Raw genomic sequence first — 10315 nt, 5'->3', positions numbered from 1 at the left:
AAAGCTAAATTAAAAAATGGTTAAATGAAAAATAGATTAATGAAAAGTGGGTAAATGAAAAATAGATTAATGAAAAAAGGGAAATTGAGAAATTGATAATATGAAAAATAAATAAATGAAAAAATGGGTTAATGAAAAAGCTAAATTATTTATTTAACAAATTATTTATTTATTTCACTCATTTTCTTCATTTTTTGATTTATTTTACTCATTTTTTATTTATTTCACCCATTTATTTATTTATTTAATTTTGGCTGAAATGGCTCTCCATATGAGTAAGCCATGTTGGATTTAGAAACTGAGGTTGGAAAAACATTTTTGCATTCAAGCTTGTAGGGTTTTTCCACTAGAAATGTTCCAATGCTAAAGCACAACATGTGCTGTAAACGTTTTCTTACTTGTTCTTTAAGAGTCGTTTGGGATTCGAAAAATCCTTCTCTTTTTGATGAGGCGATCCGAATCCCGGTTAGGTCGGACTGTTTTTTTTGTGACAACCATCTGTCGCCTTCTGATGACGTAGTTGGTCAGCGACCAGTTTTGTCTATTGTGTTTATGTTGATCTTTCTTCGTTTGCTACGCGAGAGGAAACTTAAGTTCAGCTACAAAACATCTTCAGCCGCCTCTGGACATGGACTGGAATGTATCTTAAATATTAGTCTCCTCTCCACACGTTCAAAATGAACAACAAAGGCTGGCTGGAGTTGGAGAGTGATCCAGGTGAGAAATATCGGACGATATTTAGGCTAACAAACATTAGCTTCCACATGTAGCCAACTGGCCAGTGCAGGTATAAAATAAACGTTTACAAATTAACCTTAATGTAGAACAATAAACAACTATCATGTAAAATAAAGTTTAACATTTTGTTTTATAGCTTTTCAGTGTATATATTTGCACTTTCAACTGACTTGTTTTGTTTTTGCAGGGTTGTTTACTTTGCTGGTGGAAGATTTTGGTAAGCATTTGGTTTACAGACTAAAATTTTTACGGAGCTGCTGCAAACTGCAACTCTTTACAAAGAGGATAAAACAAATCCTAACGTTTTAACGTTTATTTTTGGGACTTTTCTGTAGGTGTCAAAGGCGTCCAAGTTGAGGAAATCTATGATCTGCAAAGTAAATGTCACAGGTCAGTTTGGTTGCAAAACAACAACATTTCAGGAATACACATTTTATATATACATATAAAAACATAGATATGCTCATGCATTTGTTTTAACAGCAGTAAAAGTGTGTTTCGTTTTCCTTTTCAGTCCTGTTTATGGCTTCATCTTCCTGTTTAAGTGGATTGAAGAGCGACGGTCCAGGAGAAAAGTCAACACCTTGGTGGATGAGACCTCAGTTATAGATGAGGAAATTGTAAATGACATGTTCTTTGCCCATCAGGTAACTGTTTTATACATGGATATAACAGAGTGTTTATCATTGTAGCATTGTTTTATGTGTTTCTTTCAATAAGTAATTCTTGAATTTTTGTGCACTTCACCAAATTCAAAGTGCACTTCACCAAAAAGATTGTATTATTGTGTTGAAATATTTAAGCAACACTTTCCGATGTCAGGCAGGATGTTAAAGATTGCGTCCTAGTGAGTAGTGGTTAATTACTATAGTTAAACTATCAACTAATTTACAAAGTGGCTTTATAGCAACAGAGTCAATGTGCGTGGGATTCATACTGAAATGTGTAGGTACGATCAAAAGGCGGAAACGGTGTACGTAAAAAAACAAAAACAAACATGAGATTTATAAATCCGTGTGATTTATAAGCAAGCAATTTACCTTTATAGATCACAGCTGTACACTAATGTTTGGGGTTGTAACATGTAAAAAAATAAATCCACTGTAAAAGCTTCTTTCTACATGTAGATTCAAGCTGCCCCCTGTCCTTCACCCCCCAAAATAATTTTGAAGTCATTCAACATTTTTATCCGTTTACTCTTTTCTAGCTGATACCAAACTCATGTGCCACTCATGCCTTGCTGAGTGTTCTTCTGAACTGCAGTGGAGTTGAACTCGGCACCACCCTCAGTCGCATTAAGGCTTTTACTAAAGGCTTCAGTCCTGAGGTAAGTTATCCCTCCACTCAACCGCTAACTTCTGCTTTCAAAGGGTTTGTTTTCCACATGTTTTAAACAAATACAGCTGTAAAATATTGTTATTCTTACAGCTCAATAAAATAGCATGGCTTTTTTGTATGAGCGTTACTAAAATATACATTAAAACAATACACAATGTTAATTATGGTATTCTATCATTTTGTAGCATAAACCCAGAGGTGAGACATTGTACCCAAGTTCATTATGTGTTTACTCAAGTAGAAGTAAAAAGTGATCATCTAAAAGATTACGTAAAAAAAGTATTTGGTAAAAGGCAACTTAAATAGTTTTGCTTGATCTGAAAACAAAAATATTCATAGACAGCTAGAAAATTCTGTGCTGGTTCTGGTATTTAGAATAATAAATTTTTAAAAAAATAAATTACATAATTACAAAATAATTTTCCACAATAAAGAACTTTTTAAACCCTTGCTTAAAAAGATCTTCCAGTATATATCTTTCATTTACAGTTGAGCCACATTTACAGTGGGTAAAATATAAATGCTAGAACTGTGCAGAGTATTTCCAGTGACTATATCTGCTGCATGTTCACCTGGCCTCCAAGTGGCAAAACAGGCTCAGCAGATGGAAAAAAGTAGAACAATACTTTTTTCCATCTGCTGAGAAAAAAGCAGATAGACTGGTGTGCAAACTATAAGTTCCACCAGACACGTGTGCGTTTGGTTAAAATGTGTTTGTTCGTCTTTCTGTGCAGTAACTTGAGGTTGGTAGAGTAGCCAGAAATTGTACTCGGGTAAACATAGCATTTCTGCAAAATATTTCTCAAGTAGAAATTTAAAAAATACAATGCATTAATACTACTTCTTTTAAAAAAAAAAAGATGCTTAAGTAAATGTTTTGTGTGAAACAATTTTTTGCTACATTTGTTCTGTTTAAGTGTTTCCTTTTCTTTCAACATATTCTGTATTTTCTCAACAAAATTTTCACATTGTATACTTTTCTTTGCTTTCAGAGCAAAGGCTACGCGATAGGAAACGCTCCAGAGCTCGCCAGGGCACACAACAGCCATGCCAGGTAGGTTACAGTCAGTGTTACTTCAGAAACTCTCAGATGGCCTTGGGTCTGAAGAGAGGGGAAAAAAAACTTTTCCTTTTCTGATCTGACATGTTATGTAACATAGCATGCTTTTGTGCATTTATCCCTTTCTCAAACTCCCTGTTTTGATGTTTCCATGGAGACCGGAGCCCAGGCACCTTCCGGAGAAACAGAACGGGATCAGTGCAGTGCGGACGATGGAGGCCTTCCACTTTGTCAGCTACGTGCCAATCAAAGACCGCCTCTTTGAGCTTGATGGGCTCAAGGCTTATCCCATTGATCATGGTGAGACTTTATATGGGTACTATGTATGTGTATGTGTATATGTATATGTATACGTATATGTACACTGGCTCTTGAGGTCTGACTCTAAGGTGAAAAACATTGCAGAACAAAAAATAATCATAAAAGCTGAACTCACAGTTTCCTAAAAAACATCACAATAATTCTCAAGACTTTTGATGAAACATTTTGTGGACTGACAAGACAAAATGCTTTGGAAGGTGAGCTTCCTGTTGCATCTGGCATAAGCAGGTGGTAATAAGATGGTCTGGGACTGTTTTACTTCTTCAGGGTTTGAATTGTCATGATTGAACATACAATGAAGCCTGATTAAGAAAGATCAGGAAACAGTTTGTGAAGTTAAGCTCGAGTGTACCTGGGTTATATAACTCTGGACTCAACAAAAATCCAAAACCAAAATTAAGGCTTTGGAGTGGCCTAGTCAAAGTCCAGAATTGAATGAAATGAAGATGCTACAGTTAAAAGGCTGTTAAAGCTTAAAAGTCAGCAATAACAAAGGTTGTTTGTTGTGGTTGTTTCTAAGTTCGGAGAGAAATAATATTTTAAGTCCAAATTGGTTTGAATAGCTCTTTTGTCTTAGGTGATGTAGTTCTAAATTTATGATTTCATTTATCATTCACTCTGTCATCTACATTAATGCTGGTAATACCAAATTCAAAGTAAAAATAAAACATAACCATTTAGGAGCAATTTTAACTGAAGTCACATGTTGTCTCATTAGGACTTTTGGTGTCGAAGGTAAATACAAAATGAAAGACCAGTCTGTCTGAAAATATAGTAGACCTTTATTTTATCTTTTATTCGCCTTATAAAAATTCTGTTTTTACTTGAACTTTTTCATCACGTCTAGGGTTGTTGTGTGAACCATTGGAGTTGTTTTGCTCTTAAATGATGTAGATTTATAACACAATCCTGTAGGGCCCTGGGGAGAGGATGAGGAATGGACCGACAAGGCTCGCCGTGTTATTATGGAGAGGATCGGCCTGGCCACTGCTGGGTGAGTCACGCACCATTTAGCAAAAGCAGTAGTGCTTTACCTTCTATGCCAGCCCTTCGGGCTTAATTCTCAGACTGCTGCTGCTCTTCCTCTTTCCAGTGAGCCGTACCATGACATCCGCTTCAACCTGATGGCAGTGGTGCCTGACCGCAGAATGAAGTATGAGTCCAAGCTGGATATTCTAAAAAGGAACCGACAGACCATTCTGGAGGGTCTGCAGAAGGTCAGGAACTGGGCTAAACTAAGTTTCAATACTAAATCGCTTCTTGACTCAGTGGAAATGCATTTGTCGACGTTCAGCGGCTTTAAACTTTACCCAAGCAAAATCTTCTCGAGCGTTCCTGCAGACTGAGGTCTGTGTCTTAATGAAAACCTAATAATGATTTAATAAAATATGATGTCCCGTCTTCAGATGATCCGGCTCACTCAGCCGGAGGTTGTCCAGGACAAGAAGCAGCAGAACTCTTCGTCTCCTGATGAAAACACCGTCAAGAAAGAAGCAGATGCAGGTACTGTCCCAAGAAGGACTTTAGCTAACTTTGTCGACTCCGTTCTCTCAATTCACCAATCTTGTCTTTATGGAACAGTGACAAGAAGAAAGTCAATGTTCAAAGAAAGTCATAGAACATCTTGCTTGAAGTGTTCAACAAGCTAAACAGGAGGATGTGCTCTAATCGGATGAGACTATAATTTAACTTTTTGGTTTTGATCCAACACTCTTTGTAGTGGAAAGCTACACCTTCACAGTGAAACCCGGTGGTGGCAGCATCATGCTGTGAGGAGGCCTGTCTGTAGAAGGGGAAATAGAAGCTGGTCAGCGTTGCTGGTTGGAGATAAATACAGGCCAGTGTTTGTAGAAAGAAAAAAGAAAGGCTAATCTTTCATCAGAGTGAGCCAGATACATACCAGACTTACATTTAATTGAGAATGTTTGCCAAGACTTCGCTTTTGATAAACCCTCGCCATCTTTCGTGCCATCTGTCTTCGTCTCACATCCTATAGTCCATGCTTGGGTTTTTCAGAAACGTGAAACTCAACCGGTTCTAATTCTAGATTCAGTGGACGAGTCGGGGGCTCAGTCCAAGGACGGCGCTGGCCCCTCCGGAAGCTCAAAGGTCATGGGAAAACCTGCTGCCCCCACAGGAGGAGGAGCCCAGCAAGTCAACCCCATCGTTCAGCGCCTGCCTGCCTTCCTCGACAACCACAACTACGCCAAGTCCCCGATGCAGGTGAGAACGAGCGTGAAGACATTCCAGGCACTTCAGTTGTAATGAAATTGCAGTTTTGTGTGACCAATCGTGGCTTAACCAGGGAGTTGTTTTGTTTGGAGTTTTGTGAGGAAAATGCCATCAAATGTTGAGCTGTCTCGAAAAAATATACCGAAATATATCACAGTATTGCTTTTTTTCTTAAAACCCTGCAAACCTCTTATCTTCGATTGCATACACAGTAACTTTTAAGCTCGATGCCTTCAGTGAAAGTTTCATTTAAACTTAAATCTGAACAATTACCCTGCAAAGTCCTTCCCTTTGATTTATTGTTTTGGTGTGATGCAGAAATAAAAACTTCCCTGACTGTAATCGTTTTTGCTCTGATTCATAGGAGGAGGAAGACCTAGCAGCTGGTGTCGGACGCTCTCGGACAGCAGGCCCTCCTCAGCCTCCGTTCTCGGACGACGAAGACGAATTTGACGAAGACGAGGAAGAAGCAGCAGGTTCCGCAAGTGCTTCCAGCAGGCAAGAGTTTTAGTTTCCATGTAGCGTCTTACAAGGGGTTTTTAAAACCACAAGCTTCAATTTGTTCTCAGTACAAATCCAGCTGTTCAGTGAAGGCATCAGAGGTCGAGGTTGGTTAGAGAACATAACTGAACAAACGGTACCGTGAAGTGGAAGGATGACAGCAGAGAGGCCGGAGAAAAAGTTGGTAATTAGCGGCAAAGACCCACAGCTGGGCGGACAATCTGTCTGTGGAGCAACTGTTAGTCATGCGCTTCACAAAAATTGTCTTCATAGAAGAGCGGCAGGATGAAAGTCAAAGGCAACCTGAGAAAATGTTCATGGCACTTTGCCGCATGTCAAGTTGGGGAAACAGCAATTATGTGAAACAAGCTTCTGTGGTTAGAGGAGACAAAAATTGAACTTTTTGACCCTGATAAGAATAGACGCAACCCTGAAAAAACTACTCTCACTGTGAAACATTCTGGTAACCACATCAGGGTGTCAGAATTAGAAAGTGAATCATTCAAAATCAGAGTTTTTAAAGGTGACTTTGTTATATTTTTTTTACAGACAAGATTTTCCTTTAAATGAGTCAGATCCCTCCAAAAATCACAGAGGTTTGTGGTGGCGATGTGGTGGGGGGGAGAAAAGAAGGTGTTAAAGTTAAAAGAGAATTCTAAACATTTTAATAATGAATACCTTTGTTTTGATAAGATCTTTAAAATATGCTTTTTTTTTTTGTTTGTTTTTCTTTTTTCTTTTTTTTAGATTCAGACGAAAGGCGAGCCTGCGGTCCAGAACGGGACGGGTTGGGACCGGGATGGAGAGCCAGATTGCCCTCAACGTTTTGGCAGAGAAACTGAAGAAGGAAGCTCAAAGAAAAGACGGCGTAAACACCCCCCTGTCTGTGCGCACTGAAGGTCGCACCGGGGGTATCTGCATCACGTCCGCCTCGCAGCCTTCCCCCACGCCCAGCAACGAAAGCACAGACACGGCCTCTGAAATTGGCAGCGCCTTCAACTCCCCGCTGCGCTCGCCGGCTCGCTCTCAGGCGGCCACGCGTCCCTCGAGCCCAGTCGCGTCCCATCTGTCCCGCGTGCTGTTCGGAGAGGATGAAATGTTGAGGCTGGACTCCAGACACAACCGCGCCGTAAGAGAGCTGGGACCTTCAGTCAGTGCGTCGCTGTTGCACCTTCAGGACGACGGAGTCATTTACGCTCTCCCTCCATCTGGTGAGCGAACAGGAAGTGAACGTCGCCGTCTTAGTTTTCTCAAGTAAAACTCGAGTTCCTAATTTGTAAACCACATGCCGCATCTGTCTTCATTACCTGTACAGGAGATTCTGCTGAAGGCACGAAGCTCTGCACCCCTGAGAAGGTAAAACTCAAAGTGAAGGAAGATGAAAAAGATGCCATAAAGGAAGGAGATGAGGGACCATCTGTAGCGGTGAAGAAAGAAGACGAGAACGAAGACGGTGCGGATTTGAAACCTGGCAAGGAAAAGCTCAATGTTACAGAGTCTGGAGCAGACAGCAAGCCACCAGGGGATAAGTACTCTCCAAAAGTAAGTCCTTTGTTGTAAAGTGCTGCACTACATATCCTTACAGGGCATATTTGGACTGTATAGCACCTTTAGATCTTGTTTATTTTTTGCTTGTGCTGCTGGTAAGAAAGCTGATGCCTGTGATGGGTAGAAACACGTAAACACAAGCAGCGAGTCACCTCATTGCCTTTTGCAGGAGCTGCTTGCACTACTCAAGTGTGTAGAAGCTGACATTGCCAATTATGAGGTGTTTCTAAAGGAGGAAGTAGAAAAGAGAAAGAAATTCAAAGTAAGTGCATTTGTCATTTCACCTTGAATTCACTGTTTTTGGTCAAAATTTGTTTTTGTCGACTTTGAGTCTAAATGTTTATTTTACTTGTGCAGATAGATGATCAGAGGAGGACTCACAATTACGACGAGTTTATCTGCACATTTATATCAATGTTGGCCCAAGAAGGTAAAAAAAAAAATCTAGTCGTTTTTGATACTTGTTGCTGTTTTTTTATCTTTCTTTACCCTCTTATTAAAATCTGTCATTTAAAACTCTCTTGTGGTCCAGTTAACAAAAGCTAGTAAAAATTTTGCACAGCTTCTTGTTTCTAGGCTGTTGGCTCAAGGTTTAAAACAAAACATTTTCAATATTTAAACAAGATCGGGTGTATTAAAAAAATTAAAGAAGCCCCACTTTCACTTATCTTTGGGGTATTTAATGTTAAATTGTAATAATGTGTTGGTCTTGGGCTTAACTTGCTTGTAAGGACCTTCACTCTTATAAAAATCCTTAAAAAATGAGCTGCCTCAGGCTCGTTTAACCTACCATATAAAAATTCACATATCTCATGCCCCCAGAAAGGCTTCACAGGTCATGTATTGTTTTCTTTACAATGTTTTACAATCAGTTCTATTTGACCTTCTTAGGTCAAGATATCTGTGTTTATATCCATGGCAGAAATAATAAAAAGATACTCAAAAAAGATGGTCGACAGAGATGGACTTGGATGGGTGGATGATTAATATATAATATATTTTACAAGTGTTGATCTTTAACTTTGTGCTTCTTAGACAGTTAATGTTTTTCTTGCTTAGCTATGCAGATTGACCACAAGCCCAGGACCGGGTGTATTTTCTGTAGGTCTGTGTTAAACCATTTGTGCCAAACTCTTGGACGTTTCCACACTGAAACTTGTTAGTTCAGGATGTCTGCCCTAAGCTTTTGAGCTGTGAAAAATCTCACCAGTTAGACAAAAAAAAAACAACAAAAAAAAGAACTGTCACACGCTACATAAACCTCTATCCCTCTCCGTCTCTTTGACCGAAGATTAACAACAGCAAAAAAAACCTACCGTCCACTTATGCTAATATTGTCCTCTTACCTTCCCTGATATTTCGGTGCATATTCTACAGGCATGCTGGCCAGCCTCGTGGAGCAAAACATCTCTGTGCGCCGCCGGCAGGGAGTGAGCATCGGCCGGCTGCACAAGCAGAGGAAGCCTGATCGAAGGAAACGCTCCCGACCTTATAAAGCCAAACGCCAGTAATCACAGTCAAAGTCAAATGAACATCAAGCAATCACTGCAAGGAATAAAATGATGTTGCTTCACTTCTGAAAAATCATTCCTTTCGACAGTATTGTGCTGTATTTTATTTTTTTTGTGCTTCATGAAATCTGCTTTCGGTCGTGCTCTTGTAAATGTTCGTGTGATGCTTGCATTGTTTTTATCGTCAGTACTTTCAAGCAGCTCCAGCTTATGTAAAACTGAACTGTTAACTAAAAGTCAATATTTTCTAAGTGCCAATGAAGTATTGAATGTGGTTTTTTTGTTTGTTTGATTTTTTTTTTTTTTTACTCTTTCAGTAAATTTCAGCGTCAACACATTCAGTGGAGGAATTTACCCAGTAATGTACTGTTGTCTTTTTATCATGTTATTTAAAACTGACAATGACTGTAAGGGTTTGAAATGCCTTCTTTACTTGTTTATGTGTCTTTAGGGGATTCTGCAGATATACACATAGGGGTTGTGTTTGTACCTGTTTTGGATCTCAGAGTGAGTTAAGTTTAATTTGTGCTGCTTTATATTTTTGTATATATTTACATGTTATTTGGCCCGTAGACTAAATTCGGTAATTCTCTGTGCTTGCCAGTTTATTCTGAAATAAAGTTGGTTTATTAAAGCACTTTAGTCTAAGCCAAATTTCTTTGACTTTTGGAGTTTTAAATGTGACTGATTTGGAGTCACTAAATGAGTTGCTTTACATTTATTAATAAAAAAAAAATCAGAAGAGTTTTTATAGGTTTGTACACTGATGTTGAGGATTGGTTGTAGTGACAGTAGCCGTGCACTAGGGAGAGTAATCATTCAGACCAAGTGGGACCGTTTCAGATCTATTTACTGTAACTAAAAATACTCGCATTTTAAAAAAAATATTGATCACTTGGGTAGATTTTTAAAACTTCCAGTTTAGTTTTTGTTCTGATTGCATGTAAATAGCAATCGGCTCCCTTTGTCATTAATTTCCCTCTACTTTTAATTTTCTGAATGATTTTTAGTTTGTCAGTTTATGCAACACAGCGGTGGTTTTTTTCTTCCAACTATGCTATTTAAA

The 10315-nt window shown here is 38.9% G+C and overlaps 2 protein-coding genes across 2 annotated transcripts in view; one reads left to right on the top strand and one right to left on the bottom strand.

Moving 5' to 3' along the window:
- The window catches only part of rad54l2 (RAD54 like 2), a 24332-nt gene extending 23848 nt beyond the window's left edge, over window positions 1-484 (bottom strand). The window contains exon 1 of the mRNA XM_008409665.2: window positions 399-484. The gene's annotated coding sequence lies outside the window, so the exon portion shown is untranslated. The remainder of the gene's footprint in view (window positions 1-398) is intronic.
- Window positions 485-548: 64 nt separating this feature from the next.
- bap1 (BRCA1 associated deubiquitinase 1) lies at window positions 549-9886 on the top strand. Its single transcript, XM_008409668.2, has 17 exons — window positions 549-717; window positions 926-955; window positions 1074-1128; window positions 1253-1385; window positions 1946-2065; window positions 3069-3130; window positions 3294-3436; window positions 4373-4451; window positions 4551-4674; window positions 4864-4960; window positions 5505-5680; window positions 6054-6187; window positions 6938-7401; window positions 7506-7732; window positions 7908-8000; window positions 8096-8168; window positions 9116-9886. Exons 1-17 carry the CDS (start codon window positions 678-680, stop codon window positions 9247-9249), a joined length of 2184 nt encoding a protein of 727 aa, XP_008407890.1. The 5' UTR covers window positions 549-677; the 3' UTR covers window positions 9250-9886.
- Window positions 9887-10315: the final 429 nt, after the last annotated feature.

Source organism: Poecilia reticulata, linkage group LG5, assembly GCF_000633615.1.
Source record: "Poecilia reticulata strain Guanapo linkage group LG5, Guppy_female_1.0+MT, whole genome shotgun sequence".
Classification (NCBI taxonomy): domain Eukaryota; kingdom Metazoa; phylum Chordata; class Actinopteri; order Cyprinodontiformes; family Poeciliidae; genus Poecilia; species Poecilia reticulata.
This window is presented reverse-complemented; position numbering and strand designations above follow the sequence as displayed.

Excerpts from the sequence above, each read along its gene's own strand:
- bap1 (XM_008409668.2), top strand. The coding sequence starts at position 678 with ATGAACAACAAAGGCTGGCTGGAGTTGGAGAGTGATCCAG. Across the intron at positions 2,066-3,068 it reads CTAAAGGCTTCAGTCCTGAG|AGCAAAGGCTACGCGATAGG; the intron begins GTAAGTTATCCC and ends CTTTGCTTTCAG. Across the intron at positions 3,131-3,293 it reads GCACACAACAGCCATGCCAG|ACCGGAGCCCAGGCACCTTC; the intron begins GTAGGTTACAGT and ends GTTTCCATGGAG.